The sequence below is a fragment of the Bacillus rossius genome, chromosome 2, assembly GCF_032445375.1.
Source record: "Bacillus rossius redtenbacheri isolate Brsri chromosome 2, Brsri_v3, whole genome shotgun sequence".
Lineage (NCBI taxonomy): Eukaryota > Metazoa > Arthropoda > Insecta > Phasmatodea > Bacillidae > Bacillus > Bacillus rossius.
The window spans coordinates 30,447,975-30,469,069 of NC_086331.1; the positions used below are offsets into that span (position 1 = coordinate 30,447,975).

General features: G+C 38.7%; 1 protein-coding gene across 1 annotated transcript; it reads left to right on the forward strand.

Moving 5' to 3' along the window:
- Window positions 1-456: 456 nt before the first annotated feature.
- On the forward strand, window positions 457-20,545 carry LOC134529218 (putative uncharacterized protein DDB_G0294196). Its single transcript, XM_063363090.1, has 2 exons — window positions 457-579; window positions 20,021-20,545. The coding sequence occupies exons 1-2, from the start codon at window positions 510-512 to the stop codon at window positions 20,452-20,454; spliced, it is 504 nt and encodes a 167-aa protein (XP_063219160.1). The 5' UTR covers window positions 457-509; the 3' UTR covers window positions 20,455-20,545.
- The last annotated feature ends 550 nt before the right edge of the window (window positions 20,546-21,095 follow it).

The following is a 21,095-nucleotide window of genomic DNA, read 5'->3' on the forward strand; positions in this document are numbered from 1 at the left end:
AAGATTACGGGACTAGCTGAAAGTCAAAAAACTGTAGCATCGTCCGTGTATCGTGATTGGGTGAGTCTCTTACAAGTACCTACATGTCGATTGTTACAACACCAACCACATTAGGCTAATTCAGCGCGGAAGCAAACGCGTCCTGAGTGGCTCGGTCAGATAAGGCGACGACTTCTCTCGCCAACGGCCGCCAATCAGGAGGAAGAATCCGCTGGTGTGGGTATATATACCTTGTTGCAGTCTAAAAGGTGTTCAGATTTTTTTCGAGTGTGGAGGCCATTGCTGACAGTATGCTTGCCTCTGCTCTGCGGCGAGCCGGCGAAGAAGCAGGGTCGAGGGGTGGGGGTATCAGGAAGTGGACGCGACTGACCGCGAACTGCGCGCTGGGCTAGTGGTCCAAGAGCAGGGCCGGGGGGCCACGGGGGGGCGGCGTGCTCCAGATGAGCTGGCGCGGCCGGTATAAAAGCGGCGCGCGCAGGCCGGGTCGCGCGGACGGGTCCGTCGACAAGATGGCGCCGCCTGGGACCGCCGCCTGGCTGCCGCGCCTGCTGCTGTGCGCCGCGCTGCGCCTGCATCCGGGTGAGAGTCGCCGCTCTTCTTGTCTTTCTGTGCGGTGGTTATAGGCAACCTAACCACTAGGATAGACTCCACGATTCTCTATGTACTCGGGCAACTATCACCTGGTCATTGGCTACCGACTCGGGACACCTATTTGCTGCGATTCCTATGATTCGATACTTCTTTTGTTGAGTGTTTGCCATTGGCTCAGAGTCCTTCAGGTAAATTGCGGTCCAATCACTGACGCAGTATTAAGCTAAACGAGTTTGGATTCCAGCCTGTCTCGAAAGGAATCCGCGAATTTTTCCGGTCTCTACCTAAAAGTCGTTAATGTTTCAAAAGTAAATGTTGGCAAACTTGAATTTTTTTTTGTGGTCGTTCGTTGCTGGAAATATTCACCATAAATGTTTAAGTTTATCTATTTTATAATACGAAACAACCAAAACACTATATTGTTTCAAAAATTACAAATTTCAATAGCCGCAAAGTATGAGTGTTGAAAATCATAACCTAGGTTTCAATTGCAAAAAAAAAAAATACGCGTGGGCAAACGTCTGCACAGGTGAACATGGAAGCCATGTTAATTTCATCTTTACCAAGATCATTCAACATTGTCAAAAGTTATTCCAAAGTGTAATATTTTTCCACGCTACTCGTTTAATAATACATCATTGATAGGGACCGAAAAAATTCGCGGGTTCAATGACCTGTAGGATGAACTCCATAGTTCTACATACACTCGGTCAAATGTCACCCAGTCATTGGCTGCTGTCTTGTGAGACGTCCCAACGTAGCAGCTTGTGATTCGATACAGCTTTGGTTGAGTGTTTCTCATTGGCCCAGAGTCATCCAGGTGAGTTGTGAGCCAATACCAGAGGCAGCACTGAGTTATAACTATTTGTATTTTAGCCTATCACGAAATGAATTCGCGAATTTTTCCGGTCTCTAATCATTGAATAAATTCTGATATAAGGATGTTTGTAATATTACAGTTTTATTTTAGTTATGATAAAGCAATTTCAATTCAATTATTTTAAAAATTTAATTTTTGATGTTGGCATTTCTAAACCGTACAGCTTTCTTAGTGGTCATATTCCGCCAGTTCAGTCTCCCCCCTCCTCCTTTCGGGGTGTCAGCAGAACTGGCTCCCTCCTTGCGTGGGAGGTTCATCACGACAAGATAAGTTGAAAACATCTATACAACTTATGGTCTGGAGTACTTCCCAAGTCTGGTATACGTCTTTGAACAACATTTTCACTGTAAATAACTAGGGGCAGGCATTTTTCGCGAAACGATCTGAACACTTATTAGTCTGCAACAAGGTATACCCGCACATGTGGTTTCTTCCTTGTGATTGGCGGCCGTCTGCGAGAGAAGTCGTTGCCTTATCTGACCGAGCCACTCAGGACGCGTTTACTTCTGCACTGAATCACTGTGACTGGTGTTGTTACATTAGATATGGACCTAAGAGAAACTCACCCAATCTCGAAACACAGACGATGATACAGTATTTAAACTTTCATCTAGTCGCAACATCTTTTCGCGAAATCTGCATGCCCCTATAAATAACGGCGAAACAATTTAAGATTGGACACTGAGCGTCTGAAAAATGTTTAATTAAATTAAGTTTTAGAACCACAGCGAATCAAATAATTTTTCTTCCACCACAAAATTCGCTGTGTGTCGTAGATCCTTATTCAGTCAAAAATAATCCAGACGCTCAGTGCTACGTCATAAAATCTTTTTCTATTATTTACAATAAATGTCTTGTTCAGCCGCAACTTCAAAGTCGTATGCCAGACTTGGGGAGCACTTTAGACCGTTAGTCACGTAGAGGTTTCCAGCTTATTTTGTCGTGATGTACTTGAAGCGGGAGTTTGTAAGTCCAATTCAGACTCTCCCTGTATACTGCAGCCAAGCTGTGATCAGGCGAGCTTCAGTGTAGGCTCCAGCATCCAGCACTGACTTACAGTCAGCCGACACAACTGCCAATATCAGCGGATCCAAGACACGCGCGCTTTTCTTTCACAAATGTCCTCCTAGAGACAAATATACCCCCACCCCAATTCCCTTTTCCAAAGGGTAAAATATTCATTGGATGAAATTTCTCCTGAATTTTGTTGTTATTTATTATTCAAGTACTTATCAAATATGGATAAATATTCAATAATATCATAGTCTGTGTCTAACATTTAAACTCACTTTATAGTAGGGGCAAATAAGTATGGGCAGGCAATTTTTGCGAAAAAAATACCCGAACGCATATTAGACTGCAACAAGGTATACCCGCACCACCGGATTATTCATTGATCATTGTTAGGGGCATACATATTTCGCGAAAAGATTCCGAGTATAGCTAAAAGTCAAAACAATGTAGCACCGTCTGAGTTACGTGATTGGGTAAGTTTCTCCCAGGTACATATCGATTGTTACAACACCAATCACAGTGATTCAGTGCGGAAGTAAACGCGTCCTGAGTGGCTCGGTAAAACAAGGCAAAGACTTCTCTCGCAGACGGCCGCCAATCACAAGGAAGAAACCGCCAGTGCGGGTATACCTTGTTGCAGTCTAGTAGACGTTCAGGTTTTTTTTTTTGCGAAAATGCCTGCCTCTATTCATTGTGATTGGCGGCCATCTGCGAGAGATGTCGTCGCCTTGTTTTACCGAGCTATTCAGGACGCGTTTTCTTCCGCGCTGAATTACTGTGATTGGTGTTGTAACAATCGACGTGTACCTGAAAGAAACTCACCCAATCACGAAACACAGACGATGCTACAGTGTTTTTACTTTCAGCTAGTCTGGGAATCTTTACGCGAAATATGCATGGCCCTACAAATAAGCTATTTCCCGCGAAATAATCGTATAGCTCATTTGACTGCAATGAGGTATGCCCACGCTAACGATTGTTCCGTCTGCAAGAGACGTCATTGCCCTATTGGGCCGCGTTTGCTTCCGCCCTGGTTGGCTATGTTTGGTGTGCTGGCAGTACATGTGTACCTGAGATGAACCCGGAAAACCACGAGACACAGACAACCTAGTTATTTTTACATATATACTTAGTCATATAAGTAGGAACCGGAAAAATTCGCGGGTTCAGTGACCTCTAGGATGAAATTTATAGTTTTTACGTACACTCGGTCAAATCTCACCTCATTGGCTGCCGTCTTGTGAAGGCGTCCCAACGTAGTGACCTGTGATTCGATCAGCTTCGGTTGAGTGTTTCTCACTGACCCAGAGTCGTCCAGGTGAGTTGTGAACCAATATCAGAGGCTGCACTGGGGTATAACTATTTGAATTTCAGGCTGTCGTGAAATGAATCCGCGAATTTTTCCGGTCTCTGCAGGTTCTAAATAGGCGACACAGTTTTATTGAGCACGGTGTATTGCAGACAAACCACTTCCCCCTCCCCCCTCCAGATGCCAATCATGTGTTAGCAACTGCATGTAAAGGTTTCATTTGACACAGAACGTTTTTAATGAGCTAGTAAGTCTTTATCGTAACTTAAGAAAGCTCATTGAACTGAAACTCGGACACAAAAATTGCTTTGAGATTTGAAACCTTCACAACGCGTCAGTTGCGTATGCCGTTTCACACTTTTCGGAAGATCTACAGGTATCAGTAGTCTATGGTTGAGCCACGCTATGGGACGTGTATATCGAAACTGTTAGTGGGAAAGGAGGTTGATGGGCGCATTGCCTACCCTAAGTGAAGGGCAAAGGAGGGTCCCAGGGTTTGCGACAAGGAATTACATTTATCAATAATTTCCGTTTCACAGTTAGTATTTTCCAAGCGAAAGTGGGCCCCTAGAGGTATTGGCTTTTTGCTATCGCGGGGGGGGGGGGTTTAGCCCTTCTACTGTCCTCCCGGCACTTAAGCCCATGGCGTTAAAAGGTGAGATTTAAGAACTACAAAAACGGTACCTGCATTCAAGTCACTTTCATACAGTTTGTTTTTAACCGTCTACAAATATTTGTTTTTCGTTTCCCTACAGTAATAATGTGATAAACAGAAAAAATGACGAAAATTAACTTTTGCAGCGCAATATATATGTATAATTTTGGCTCTGCATCTACCATTTTCACAGTTATTGAAAGCATTTGAATGAACATACAAATAAGGTTGCCTTAGCCTATAAATTCAGTTGTTGCGTAATTTTTAAACATGCTATTGTCAAGCAAAAATAACTAATCGTACCCTCACGAACTGCACAGCAGTTTGGGCATTGCGCGGAGCAGACTGCTTGTCAGAACTGTACCTCTGCAAGGTAGGCTGGAAACAGATCACTGTGACCGCAGATTAAATATTGTAGTTGTTTGCACCGAGAAAGAGACTGAGGCTAGTTGCACCATCAAGAGTTCAGTCGTGATCTCAAGACATAATCTGGTTCAACCATCGCTGATGCGTCATTGTGTTGTGTCCCGCTTGTCGGCTCGGTTCACAGCAGTGATCTCGGATCTACACTGCACGAGCGAACATCGCCGGTATTTTCACAGACTTTATACAGATCGACTTAATCAGTTGTAAATACTAGAGTATCATTAACAAAATTTCAGAACATATATAATGCAAATATCAAAAAATTTACTTATTCTAGTGTTACAACCTCTTATCTCGAGAAATGTCCATATTTTAAATGTTTGAAATGCTTGTTATCTTAGTTTAATGTTTTAATACTTTGTTTCGTCATTATTACTTTCCATATGAACCAGAAGTGTTTTTTTTTTGTTTGTAAATCAATACCTATTCATATAACTGACTGCTTCGTTTTGTATTAACTTTTAAATACCAGTATGTGTTTACAGATGTTATTAAAATTTAAAAGATGGGGCAGCGTCTATATGTGCTGCTATCTTGTAGTAATCAACCATTTGTTCGCCCTGTCACAATCGACTGTAGCGACCTCGTGTCGTTCCAGCCCGCCAATAGAAATTCACCTAACATTCTTCGACACTGCTACTGCCTGTCGTCGTAGATTGGAAATGTAAGAAAATCGATTTGACGAGAACAAATATCGTGGAGTCCCAGTATGTGTTGACGCAACGACGGTTTATTATGTTTTAATGGATAGACAAGAATCGTCAAAAAGAAGACCGGTTGGAAGTTTGTTTTCATCTGTTTAGTATTTGGTTGGTGACTTCTTGCGGCTTTCGTGCTTCTTGCGTTGGTTACGAGTTTGCGTTGTTGCGACGTTGTTATGTTTCGTAATAAACTAGGCTTGCTGGGCATTGTAAACTGTAGAGGGTGAATGGGGATAATCAAATGACGTTCGGTCGAATGAGTTCGAATTCACGTGGAATAGATTCAGGGGGGTCGTTACCACAACGCCGAAATACCACAACGCCGAACGTACAATAACGCCGAATACCATAACGCCGAATGCCAAATTGACCGCAACGCCGACAGCTAGAAAACTAATGTGTACCACAACGCCGAAATACAGTAACGCCGAAAATTTTTGCTGCGGGGAGGGGGTCCACAGGAGCAAAATTAAAAACAACCTTTGTGGCAGTCCTGCAATTACATTTTTCGGCGTTAATGTATTTCGGCGTTGTGGTAATTCGGCGTTGTGGTACACAGCAGTTTTCTAGCTGTCGGCTATGTAGTCAATTTGGCATTCGGCATTATGGTTTTCGGCGTTATTGTACGTTCGGCGTTGTGGTGCGTCCCCGATTCAGGGCTGTGTTCCAAGACGTTCGGGCAATGCAGCGAATAAGCACTGCCTTGTTGGGATACAACCGTAACCTCACTCGCGGCCCGTATTCCAGAACATGTCCAAACCGAATCCCAGTAAGGAAAAATAATATGCAACCGTTTTAAAAAATTCTGCCCTGCGCGAGGCTGGAAACATTTTTCAACGCATTCTATCGGATGTTTGGCAATCATCGATACAATTGTTACGGCAAAAATCCTAGAGACGGCAGCGCCATCACACAAAAAAAGAACCGTTTCATTTATTTTCTCAAGTACTTTTTAAGTTTTGATTATTTCTGGTTATGACCATTAAAGTGTACAAAATGTATTCCAGGATAGTTTCGCTATCATAATGTAGACACACCAATACGCTTGGTACGTCTCACCGATGATCATAAAAATGACTATATACGAGTTAATGGCGCCAGACGCGGGTCCGCCATCTTGACCAAATCAACGAAAAAGTGAGCTCTGCGCATGCGCGGAATGTGTGCAACAGATAGGTCACGTACAGGACACCGAAATCCATTCCCTTAAAATAAGGGACTGGCCGTGTCCTATCGTGCACTAGGAATACGTTTAGGGTACAGGTGTAGAATAATCAACACCTAAACCCTAATTTTTGTCTTGGAATACCCCGGCCTATCGATATCTAATCATTACGCCTCAATTTCAGTATTTTCAATTATTAAAATATGATTCTGAGCAGCGTAGCTTGGCTAGCTGCGAAGTATAACGTTTTATTCGCAGTGAAAAACCTAAGGCGTAAAATGGCTTACGTAACAAAATAAGAGTAAGTATTATGGCAGTAGTGTTTATACTCAACTTTTTCTTGTCGTGTAGTGTTACGTTTGGATTGCGTGTGGGAATAACGTTACTTTATTTCACGACGTTTAAAGCGATTATCCAGTAGATAGCAGATCATAAGAAGAAGGTTTTTTTTAATGTTTTTGAATACAATGTATTCAAGGTAATTAATAGAAATTGCACATATATAAGATGATTATTTTTTGTTTAAATAATGATAAACAATTATTTTTCCAGAACCGCCAACACAGTTGCGTGTAGTCAGTTAAATACTGAAAAAAAAGTATATTCAGGAAGAACCTCATTGTGTTTAAGTGACTGAGTACTCGTTTTTATGCTGGCATTCTTGCATGCACTTAAACAAGATCCGCGAGAAATACTTAGCACATTTATGAGCAGTGTGGTCCAATGGGAGGGTAAATGGTGTCGATAGCCTACCCCCTCTCCCACTACCAACTTCTCAAGCTATAAAAATTGGAGGAAAATTAAAAATATAATAAGTTACTACGGGATGAACCTTACCTTTAATGTCAGTTTTTTTAAATTAATCATATAACATCTTACTGGTGCTTATCTAAGTTCTCTGTTATTTTTAACGTTAATAATCAAAATCAGATAGAACCATATTTTAATAATGACTTCCAATGCATCGTAAATGTGTTAAAATAACCTTTTATGAGGCTATTATTAAAATTATTCAAAATTTCTGACTCTGCATTTAACTGGGAGGTTACCATTATCGCCTAAAACCTTGCGGTGTCCCCCAATTCCTTCCCAAAAAAACAAAACGAAACATTCGAAGTTGCGTACGTCACTGTTTTGAGACAACGTCCTGTTTGCCAGTAGAACTAAACACTTCAAACTTATGCTACATTCGTTATAGCTCGCAAACAGCAAATTATTAGCAAAGTTACTCACGCACAGCACAGATGTCGAAGCTACATACGCACACAACATAGCAATTCGAATAAATCCAACAGATTTATCCATCTTTGAAATTTTCAGTTTAAAATGTTTAAATTTTGTCAGTTTTTATTTACAGAAGCAGTTGTTTACCAAAATCTAAGCATTTAATTTCGCAGTTTGGTTTTTAACGGTTAGGAATAATAAACTACGAAGAGTTTCCTCGTAAACAGACACATATTCGAAAAAGTTGCTCTCTTTATCTTTCAAATTATCTTATCAGTACAAGCCAGTTATTATATGGCGCCAACGTAGTGAACGCTGATTGACCGGAGCACAGAGAAAAGTTAGAGGTTCGACCATTTTCTGTGTGCCGTGCGCGTGCTGTTATGCTGTGCGTGTGCTATTTTCCAATGTAGCACATTCAACTTCCAAGCGTCTGTGCTGTGCTCGTTCTGTATGGAACGTATCCCAGTCTTCATGGGCGTAAGCAGTTGCTACACTGTTGGGGTTATAAAATAGTGGACCACTTTTACCACTGACATTTTAGAAAATGTTTCATTATGTGTGCCCAGTAAAATATAATATACTACGTCAAATTACTGTTGTTACACTGAATAATTTTAGCATTAGTGTCAGTTTATTTCAATTATTACATTAGTTTTATTTGACAGTTCTATTTGCAAATCGAAAAAAATATGGGGCCATGCAAAGAAATACACGAAAATCAGCAAATGTCATCAGCAAGTCACACCAGACATGTCACAATGGTGGTTATTGCAGGATCGGAGAAACGAAACGCTTTTGTAGTCAAAATAACTGTTTAATATTTTTTATAGTTTAGCACAGGAATATCTGAATTTGGAATACTACTCAAAATTATTTCTATATAATACTCTGTTTCACTGGTATCAATAAAAATACGTCATAAACAAAACTGGGAGCAAATAAAATAATTGGTAAGTATCGTTAAAGTGAAAATGTTCGATAATAATATCTTCTTCAGTAAGTAATACTTTGATATGGTATCTCAAAAATAAAAATTTTTCTTGAAAATTAATGAACACATTATGAAATCTCTTAAAAACGTTTTAAAATTAGTTTTTAGATATAAAATTGTATTAATACCGCTAAAGCAAAATGTATATATATTAATTAATAGATACATTCAACCACATGCCTTCAACATATGATTTTCGAATTCGCCAATATGAATTATGTTTGAAATATTTTACTTTTTCCAGCAGCTAATTATTTTACTCGAGAAATCACTGTAGACATTAATTTACATAACTGAATTAATTGGTTCTTTGCCAAACGAAAATATTCTCAAACACCGAACTACTTCAGTTATAAATATCTTAAAACATATTTTTCATTGTTTAAAATAGTACAAAAATAATTTTAATATTATGAAAAATATTTTATAAAAAATTTATTTGAGGATAATGGCTTATTTTTTGGTCATATCTGAATATGTATGTATAAGTGTGAGTAATTATTGTGTATATATCATGCAATATACGAGAATAGATTGTATAGAGTTATTCACGGAATCTACAGAAAAATATTTCTCACGGTGACTTAAACTAAATAATATTTCAGTTATTATCCTTTGAATGGTGTCTTTCTGACAGTTTAATTGAATACTGTGTACTAGATAAGTCAAATTGGTTAAACGAATCTGGCATATTTTTTAAATATCTGAACGACATTATTAGGAGTTATTCTTAATATATACGACAATTCATTAAGTATCGACTTGCCTTAAGCGCAAAAAAAAACTTTAGGCTTAGTTAATGTATCTGTAAAATTTGTTTTAGGAGAAAATTATTTTGGAAAATAAATTTACAACTTCTGACACTAAGCACGAATCATAAAAGTAATTTCTCTACAAAAGCAAATTTTTATCTCAAATGGCTGCCAAATATTTTTCCCACGAGAAAAGATTAAAATCACATTAACATTTTAGCTATCGCACAAATCCCTTTGAAAACACTTTAATTATATACCATTTTATAATTAAAATTGAGGATACTTAAAAACTAGAAGAAAAAAAATGATACAGATTTATGAACCAACGAATATCCTAGAAGTCAAATCAAATCGTCTTCGTAAAAGTGGCAAACAATCATCATATCTATGTATGCACGTCGGCGATCTACATGAACCCGAATGATAAACATTAAAACAGCAAAGAATAATGATAAATATCTTACAAGTTTTGAACGTAATCAAAAAATTTGGACGAAATAAATAAAACAGGAAATTATGGAACACAGCAACTCATATACAGAGGAAAAAGCGAAAATAAACACAAAGTAAAATGACAGAGAAAACTGCAAAAGACTACGCGACGTTTAAGTGCCTGAAATCATTTATCTTCTTCAGGCGAGAAACTGGATGGGAGTTTCGATCGCGGTGCTTCAGGAAAGTTTCTGGGGAGAAATATGTACGCCATATTTTTTCCAAAAGTTTTTATTCCATAACATTTTAATATAAAAAATTGCCTCTGTTAGGGCAGAGATTATACCTTAAGAGATTTTCAAAGATCAGGACAAAAAAGGGTTTCGCACTATTCATTGCGGTGTAGTCATTCCCATAGATGAATTCTATACTAAGCACCAATTACTTCACAGGGAAAAATAATTTGAATCAGCTAAATTATAAAAACTGATCAATATAAAATCGTTATGGTCCAAAAACTGTTTAAACTAAGAGGGGTGCGTTTTACATTCTATATCTTTTATTACATTCCCAAGATTTAACAAAGGAATAAAAAAAACTATTTGTTGCAGCAAATTTACATTCAATGCTGTACAGACATCATATTTTTTAATTTTGATCGATAAAAAGTAGTTATGGTCTAAAAACTGTTGAAATAAAGATGGCGTCTCACCCCGCGGTTCAGCACAGAACAGCCAGAGGAAACAGTCCGACCTCTTGCCCCGCAATTACAAAGTGGGCTGCGACTGGACGCGAACCAGCTCCAGGCGAGGCCAGGAGTTGTGCAACGGCAATCCATCAGCCATGGGCTCTTCGCGTGACGTCTCGCTACTCACGGTTCGCGAGACGACTTTAAGGCCGGTGTTCCAACACACAAAAATAAAAGGGTTTAGGTTTTGAATATCCTACACCTGTTCCCTAAGCGTGTTCCTAATGCACGATAGGACACGGCCAGTCCCTTATTTTAAGGTAGACGGATTTTTGTGTCCTATCCGTGACCTATCTGTGGCCTAAATGCGCAGAGTTCACTTTTTCGTTGATTTCATCCAGACGGCGGACCCGAGTCTGGCACCATTAACTCGTATATAGTAATTTTTGTGGTAATCGTGGGACGTACCAAGCGTATTGTGTGCCGAATGAAACTTTATAATAGCGAAACTATCCTTGAATACCTTTTGTACACTTTAATGGTTATAACAAGAAAAAATCGCAACTTAAAAAATACTTGAGAAAATCAAAAAAACGATTCTAAATTTGTACGACGGTGCTGTTACCTATAGTATTTTTGCCGTAACAATTGTATCGATGGTTGCCAAACGTCCTCTAGAATGCGCTGAAACCAGTTTCCAGCCTCGCGCAGGGCAGAAGTTTAGGAAACGGTTGTCTATTTTTTTTTCCTTACTGGGATACGGTTTGGACATGTTCTGGAGTACGGCCCGTGAGTTAGGTTACGGTTGTATCCCAACAAGGCATTGCTTATTCAGTACATTAACGTGGGTATCCATATGTTGCATGTTATCCGTTGCGTGGCATCGTTACGTATAGAACCTGTGGCACGACACGGTGCAAAGATGTTGGAATACTCACCGTGTCATTCATTCGTTACAACTTATTCGAACCGAAAACAAAATATTACATTCCGTAGACACAACAGAAGGGCAGTTTTTCATGAACTCAGATTAACTTGCAGCGGCCGTCTTCATTCATATACACCGCTAGCTTAAAAGAAGAAAGACGAGAAATTCACCTCGTTGGTGGATTCTAAAAGTCTATAGGCCCTACAAGTAGGTATCTGTACGGTGGTTCGAGTTTGTTGGCTGATTTGAAGTTTCGGGCAGTGAGTGGACTGTACAAGAACTTTTCGAGAATGCATCGCATGGAATTCGAATTTTTTTTTTGTGTTTAATTGGCCCGAAAAATGAAGAATGAATAGCACGCCATCCGTCCACACTGATTCTTTCGCCGAGCCGTAAATTCCTTTGATGTGACGGCGAAAGACCGACAAATTACGGATCGAGCCTGATGAGTATCTTCGTGTCAAGTTTTGACGCGCCACACTGCAACAAGTCCCATCCACATATTGGTTACGCAACGGGGCTACGTTACGATCGTTTGCAACATACGGATACCCATCTTTACCCGAACGTCTTGGAATACCGCCCTGCTGCCCGGCTTCGGTTTTTTTTTTTTTTTTCATTTTTGACCGGAATTCCAAGACATAGAAATAAGGGTTTAAGTATTGTACCCTAACTGTATTTCTAGTGCACAAAACTGCTCCCAATTCCTTAGATAGGTCACGGCCAATACTTATTTTTAAGGAATGTATTTTGGTGTCCTATCCGTTGCCGATCTGTTGCCCAAATTCCGCGCAAGCGCAGAACTCAATTATTCGTTGATTTTGTCCAGATGAAGGACCCGCATCTGGCGTCATTAACTCCTCTATAGTCATTTTGACGTGACAACGTCTAATAAATCGATGAACGCCTGCTGCACGCACGAAAAAGTGTCCCGTAACACACATTGTCCCGTTACTCTGTGTCCCGTTACGCTCATTGTACGCTTGCGCCGTATCTATCTCTCTTCCACTCGATTGTAACAACTATCGATTTGACTTTTTCGACGCACATTAAACTTGAAACACTCCCATTCGTTTCCTACCTTTCCTATCATCGTCCTATCCTTAACAGAATAACACAGATTGGAGGAAGTTAAATAGCAAACATGTATAAAAGTTATAGTTAAAATAATGTCTTCGTTAAAGTAATAAACATATTTGAATTAATGAGTGCAAATAAAAGTAAATTCATCAATTAAATTATAGATTTCATTTCACTCCTTCTTTGTATCCATACAAAATAGTGATAATTCAATAAAAATGATTAAATTTTATTTATAAAAGTATGCAATCATTTCATCAATGTTTTGTTATGACGTTGTCACGTTAAACTATCGTCCGTAAACCGACTTTACAGACAACCAATTTTTTTATGATAATCTGGGGACGTACGAAACCTTATGATAGCGAGAATATTCTGGAATATGTTTTGTACACTTTAATGGCCATAACAAGAAATAATTCCAACTTAAAAAGTACTTGAGAAAATTAATAAAACGGTTATATTTTTGTGCGATGTTGCTGCTGTCTCTAGGATTTTTGCCGTAAAAATTTTATCGATGATTGCTAAACGTCCGCTAGACCGTTCGGGCAATGGTAGCGAATAAGCACTGCCTCGTTGGGATACCACCGTGACCTAACTCCTGAGCCGTATTCCAGAACACGTCCAAACCGAATCCCAGTAAGGAAACAAATCGGCAACAGTTTTAATAAACCCGGTGTCCCAGGACGAACAAAACCTACCTACTGTCGAAGTCCGCGGAGGTATTTGCAGCAGGCGGGGGGTGACGGCGGCTGCCGGCGGTGACAAGAGATTGTAGTTCAGTAGCTAGAACATTCTTAGACCGACTCGGCTTTCACGTGGTGCGGGCTTCCGGTGACGTGGCAGTCAAATGCCCCAGTCGTTTATTCGATAGCCTGGGCCAATTCTTTGGTTGCATAACTACGGTCGTAAAAGAATCGCACTGCCGGAGCGTAGCTGGTGGCGATCCGACAGAGTTAAGGGGCAAAACAAGAACCTGGTTACGCGATGGTGACAGCCATCCGGCTACACTACATATACTAATTCAGTCCACTTTGCGAGCTTGTCATGGGCTAACCTTCAATATGGGATATAAGGGTTCACACAAGTGATTCGTTTTTATCTCTGCATAGGGCCGTTGTGCATTCTGCATGAACGCCCTTTATTCCAGAAGTCCTCGATGAACCGACCTCTGTAGGGCAGTCTCGATGCCAGAGGTGTTGGGTTCGACTCTCGCGTAGGGTATGGATTTGAATTTATAGTTTCAATGAGCCACAACAGTTGTCACTGGCCCTGAAATAAACAAAGTAATTTATTTAAACATTTATTAAATGCTGGCCAACAGTTCAAAACAGTCTGACGCTATATAATTATAAAACAAACAAATGGAAACACTAATAAAAACAACATAAATATAGAAAAGAAATACGGAAAAGAAATACAATGCGAAGAGCAGACGTGGATGCAAACAAGCACAACACATTGAAAGATACTACTACTAAAATGATAACCACAAAATAATTTACTATTACATTTACATTCAAAATATATGTAATTATAAAATATATTCCACAAATATTATTAATTGATATTACTAAAAGTCATTTATAATATTTTTATTAATATTACATTCATTCAGGTCAAATGACAGAATCAACACATATGCTACTGTATTAAAACAATATTACTCATACTATGAGGATTAATAAAAGAATCGTTTACTACAATTATTAGTACAACGCATAGGCAATTTATATGGTCGTGATATGGTCTCTTTTTTTTCTGTCGCTGTAGGCTGTAACTTTCAGGGACTCTTTATGATAAAGTTCGCATCCAGGGCAGTACATCTACCTTTAAGAGAGTAAGTGTTATATTTTTGTAACATTTCATGATAGTAAAACGGTGAATCTTTTAAATAACAATTTTCAAAGATAATTTTAAAACTTTAAAATGTATTTTTTTCTAAACGCTTAGACTCTGTTTCCGTGATGGAGTTCCAAACTACAGAACCATATTCTACTTTTTATCTAATGAGGGAATAATAGGCAAGCAATAGAGAATAACTGATGTTAGAGTATTTATATGAACCTAATTAAGCTCAGAGAGCGGAATGTTTTGTCAATTAGACTGTCAATATGATGATGAAAAATTAGTTTTGTATCCCAAAGCACTCCAAGGTCATATATTTCGGTTACACGTTTAATTTCAATATCATTGAATGAATAAGCGTACAAAGATTTATTGTTTTTTTTTTGTAAATGTAATGCAATATGTTTTTTTTTTCCTTAGTTTAATGACATAGAGAGAATGTAACACAGTTTTTAATAGAAGTGATGTAAATTTGCAGTTCTAAGTGCACACTATAGTTTAAAATAATTTTATATATTTTGAGATCATCAGCGCATACAATAAAACCTGGGAGTAAGATATCACATCTGCAATATCATTCACAGTTAGTTACGTTTAAAATAAGTGGTGATAAAGTTCCACCTTCGGGAACTCAAGAAACAATAATTTAGCCTATTTATTAGATAAGCAGTTGCCTATTATTACCATTCAAAATCTATCAATTTATAATTTACAAACCAAGCAATAAATATAGGGTCTATACCAAAAACTGTGAGCCTTTTAATAATTAATTAATGTTGATAAGTGGCAAATGCTTTAGAGTAATCAAAATATATTACATCAGATTATTTTCTATTGGTAGCATCATGAAAAATTTTATTCATAAAATTGAACAGGTTCATTGCTAATATTTCTGCTAGTTAAAAAAAATACAAGTTGCAGTGGTTTTAAAAGATTTTTTTATATTAAATAAAATATATTTACAAATATTTTTTTCAAAAATTTTGAAACGGAGCATAAGAGTGAGATTGTTCAATAATTATGCATGTTATGTTGTTTTCTTTTTTATGAATTGGAATGACTGTAGCAATTTTTCAGATATCCGGAAGGATTCCGCTTAATATGCTTTTATTGAAAATATGTACTAATACAATTGTTAACACATTAGCATAGCCTTTCATAACAAAATTAGGGATGTCACCACAACCAGTTGATTTGCTGGATTTTAATTTTTTTTAGCTCATAGACCCAATATACTTGAAATTGTGGGTAAAGGTACATAATGAAATGTTTTGAGAGAAATTTCAATTATTTCACTATTATTTGTAGATTTAACAAACATATTCGAGAACTGATTTGCAAAATAATTAGAAACTGTGGCAAGAACCGTGATTATGTAATCATTTATTTGGATGTTAAAATTTTCTTTATAACTATTTCTCATAATTCTTACATGATTCCAATAAGATTTATGATCTGCTTTGATCTTATTATTTATGTTAGCCAATCTGTATCTTATGTTAAATTTCAGCCTATTTTTAACAAGTTAACGTTATGTGGAAAATCTATTGTAGGTTGCAGAATTTTTGTGTATTTTATGGAGGCGATTTTTCTTTAAATGTGTTTTATAAAAGACTTAGAAGAAAACCATGTATTATATTCACTATTTTTACAAGTAAAAAGTGAGATATTCTGCTTAATACGGGTTTGTATCTGAGATGTTAGATAACTGACCATAATCATTGGCCTATAGCATGTCATAAATAGGTACCCTGTCAATAGTGTTTATTGCAGAATACAAGGACAGAAAATCTCCCTTTGAAAAGTGACAAGAAAAATTGCTCGTATTATCTTGTGAAGTATTACACTTGGTATGAAAAGTACACAACAATGCAGGATGATTACTATCTTCCTTAACTAGAGGGCCATCACTCTTAACCACTTAATGAAAAAATTCATTGGTAATCACAAGAACTAGAAGACTGATGTAAGTTAAAAAATTGGTGGATGTTAGCAGGTATCGAGCTTTTGTTTTGTATAGTAATATATAATGTCCTGAGAATGTCTATTAATCCAGTTGATTCCGGGAACATGGAAGTCTCCAAAAAGTACTAAATTATTTGAGTCTAAAAATAATTTGGATTCCAGAAAAAGAAAATAGTTTTTAAAGGTCATCGGGTTTATATAAGGGGGTAAATGAATATTGCCAAACAAAATTTTGTTACCGTATTGTAAAAATATATCAGCCCATATTGATTCAACTTCATAAGTAATTAAATCATATCTCGTTGACGTTTTCGGAAAGATGTTGATATATATTGCGGAAAGGACTCCACCACCTTAAGTTAGACTTGTGGTTTATAAGTTGCGATCATTACAATTAACAATATAGTTAGGTAGAAAATATTGTGAAATTAAGGAATGTTCCTTTAACCAGGTTTCAGAAAGGCATAAAATGACATAGCAGTTTGCACATAAGTGGGTTAAATAAGTGGATGATTTGGTTGTCAGACCTCGAACATTCTGGTAGTAAAGATTAGGTTCTACCCGGCCGTCATTGTTTAGCCGTAAATCTTTTCAACCTCCCCGGTAGCCATGGCAGGATGTTCGTTGCTAGACGCCGGCGTTACAGGCGTTTTGTTCATACTAGTTTCCTTCGCTGTGACAGGGTTATCGAGTTAAACTGCTTGGTGAGTGTATATCTGGTCAGGCTGGAGTCATCAGTAGAAAGGGCAGATAAGACATCCAGCTGGCCAGAACACTGTGTTCTTGATACGTTCGAAATCTTTTTCGGCAATGGCTATGCGAAAGTGATGAATACGAAGCATGCATGCTTCGTACGCATCTTCGTGACTTGAAGCTGTTCCAGGTTGAGTTTGTTGTTCATATAAGTTGTTATTTATTATTCATTCGCTTCAAGCGAAAAACGGGATACAAAAAGGGCCTTTTTATTCCTTCTAAGAGGGTTTACAAAGGTTTTTAAAGTGTCAATGTTTCGTACCCCGAGCTGAGCCCGCTTAAAAGGTCAAGTCGGGACCTGGGCTGGTTTTGTCACCGTTTATGGTTTTCGGCTGTTTCGGACTTGAGTAAACTCGTGCACGCCAGAGTGAACCCAAGCGCTGTCAGCATCTACTCTTTCTCACCCGGTTACTGGTGGTGATGAGTTCCGGTGACTTCCCTCTGCCGTGGAGGGGGAGGCATGCTGCTGTCTGGACAACTGCTCGTTGCTGTCCGTAGCGACAATGCACCGCTCGTGCTAACCTGCTGACTGCCGACCGCTTGACTGTACATCTTTGCTGAGGAGGTCCACTTGCTTCAGTACCACGTTAGTTCGAGTTACATAGTTCACAATAATGTGTTAAAGCCACCACAATCTACACACGTTCCTACATGGACCGAATAACACTTTTTTCTTCTTTCAATTATGAAACTTGATTTATTATAAAATCCATTTTTCTAGTACTGATGACTATTGTTTCTTCAAGTTTACTGTTTTCAGCATAATTCTTTCGTGAATCCCAAGAAATTTTGGGTGAATTAAAACCCCTTACTGGTGAATCAAGGAGTGAGTTGTTTTGTTGCGATGACTTGTACTGACTATAAGTTAGCAATATTGCATCCTTGCGAGTCGAAAACTTGTCTCAACTGTATGTTTGCAAAGTTGCATATTTGTGATTCTTGATGGGAATTCTAATCATCTTGTTTGTGTTTATTTGAGATCTTTATACCTTGGGAGTGTTTGCAGAAGTATATGACACACATTTTTCATGAGTTTTAGCACCACATTTACACGAGCAACGGACGAACTTTTGTCGACATGATATAGGATTACCACAAACCGAGCATGAGGTGTCACTTGGTATGAACTACGTTCGTTCACACGTCAGGTTGACAATCAGATACTTGGCCGCCGCGAAGCACTATCAAGAGAGAGAGAGCTCAAAGCGGCCACGACCGCACGCGTCGAGCGCTTACATAGTCAAAAACATAGTCATTAATTTGGGAAGGGGGGAGGGATAGTTGGCTCGTTGGTAATACAAAATTACTAACGAGTCAACCAGTTATTAAAAAAATTAAAAATATAACTAAAAATAATGTGATCACAGTTGCTATAGCATTCCTCTTATGAGGTGAGGGTTCGTACAAACCAATCCCTAGCATGACATGAAGTTGATTTTAGTCACATTTTAAAAGAGAAATAATGAGGACTCTTGGGAGTCTCTGGTTTTTGAAGAAACACATGCTAGATATCACGACATTTTTTAGAAGATATTAATCCAACTTCAATAAACATTTACCTTTTATCTGCTCCTAGATCTAAGCCGTGATGTGGGTATGCTAGAAGATTGTTTCCAGATTTTTATGTATAAATTTATAAAAAAATTATCTTCCATACTCTTTCGTAATATGTTTCGTTTAGCAGGACCATAACTATGGTCATCATCAAGTTTATTGGATTCTGTGTTTGTCTTGGCTTTTAATAATGTTCTTTGCCTTCGTGTTCGCTGCCATACTTCCTTCTTATTCAATCTTACTTAAGACCCCCACATACGATCAGTCCAGCTCCCAGTTTGGACTGCTCAGCCCGAACTGACTGTTTGGTCTTAAATGAGGCTCTGAGCATATAAGATAATTTCAGAGCTCAGTTCAGAACAGTCTGACTGACAGTTTGGACTGAACTGAAGTCTTTTCCACACACGATCAGTCTTTTGGTTGCTGTTGCTGTAGGATATATCGTTTCACCGTAGGATAAGTATGGAAGAAACTTCGGATGTTACATTTGCAGTTGTACTTTTAGATAATATCAAAGCAACCAAAGAGTATAACAGAGATTTCTGCCACAACATTAATATAGCTGATGGACTGTTAGACTGATTATTTGAACTGACGAGACGCCGTTCTAGCACACGGCAGTTTGGACTGAAGGACTTAAATCCCACAGTCCGATTTTATGGAAAACCATCAGTAAGTCAGTCCAGCAGTTCCAGCTGTTCAGTCCACCATTCTTGCACACACACAGCAGTTCCGATTGCTAAGTTCCAACTAATAAGTCCGAACTGACAGTTCTGACTTATCCTGTGTGAGGGTCTTTACGCTTCATCGCTGATCTGTGTCTTTTCTTTTTCAACGATTAAGCGTAAGCAAAGCTGAAGAAGATGGAAATATGGCAGCGAAGGCGAAGACGAAGAAGAACATTATCAATAGCCAAGACAGATACAGAAGCCACTAAACTTTCTGATGACCAAAGTTATGGCTCTAGAAAACTAAATATTTTAATGTATATTTTAGAGAAATGGGACTGGTCGCGTTTGAAGTAACTGATGTTTTTCTTTTTACTGTTGGTCCCACAGGCGCCGACGCGCACCCGTACCCGCAGATGCTGCCTCCCATGCCCGGGTACATCCCAGTGTTCATCCACCACGGCGACGCGCCGCCCGAAGACGCGCTCGCGTACGCGCATCTCTTCCAGACGGCCGACCAGAACATCCCGCCCTACGTGCCCTTCACGCGGCACGAGCTGGATGACCGCCGGGACTGCCTCGCGACGCCGCCGCGTCAGCCGGAGGAGCAGGAGCAGCAGCAGGAGGAGCAGCAGCAGGAGGAGCAGCAGCAGGAGGAGCAGCAGCAGGAGGAGCAGCATCAGGAGGAGCAGAAGCAGGAGGAGCAGCACCAGGAGGAGCAGAAGCAGGAGCAGCAGCAGCAGCCCAGCACCCCGCAAACGAGCCTTGACGCGGACACCACCCAGTGGGTGGCCGATTATCCCACCGACGCTCCTTCCACCTGAACCGCGTGAGGCTGTCTTTTGCTACGTGCACAGCCCCTGCATCTAACCACCACGTTTATTTATTTATTAAACATATTTTCTTCCATCAAAATGTTGTACATTCATTTATTTAATTTTGTCCAAAAACAATTTCCCTAGTGTTTACTTTCATGACTTCGTATTAAAAATGAGAAACATGCCAGTGCAAGAAACATTTAATATTTATTATTATGAGAGAGTGCATTGAATTTCTGTTTAATTTTAATTTATTAATAATTTTTAATAATTTCAATATGTTTCATTCATTAAGTAAGTTTTGTTATTGATAACCACATACCAAAGTATCTCCAGGATGGATGAAGCCTTTAAAAAAAAATCACTGTGTGGTTTAATATTTTGGTTTAAAATTAAATATAAATATAGTCTGCAATAAAACTCAAAATGCTAACAGACAAGTCAGATTTTATATTTTAAACCAAATATATTAGTATTATATAATAGGGGCTCCTGTAGCTAGTGCCGGTGCGTGGATGGTGGATTGTATGTCCACCATCTTTGTTTGTGACATCATGGCGGCCATCTTGGATTACCTTTACCTTTGACCTCGACCTTGAAAATTTGCCAAAATGGGCTCAAAATTCCAAAAAGACCCATAATTTTCA

Coding starts and splice junctions, on each gene's coding strand:
- LOC134529218 (XM_063363090.1), top strand. CDS start 510: ATGGCGCCGCCTGGGACCGCCGCCTGGCTGCCGCGCCTGCTGCTGTGC. Junction 580..20,020: donor CGCGCTGCGCCTGCATCCGG/GTGAGAGTCGCC, acceptor TTGGTCCCACAG/GCGCCGACGCGCACCCGTAC.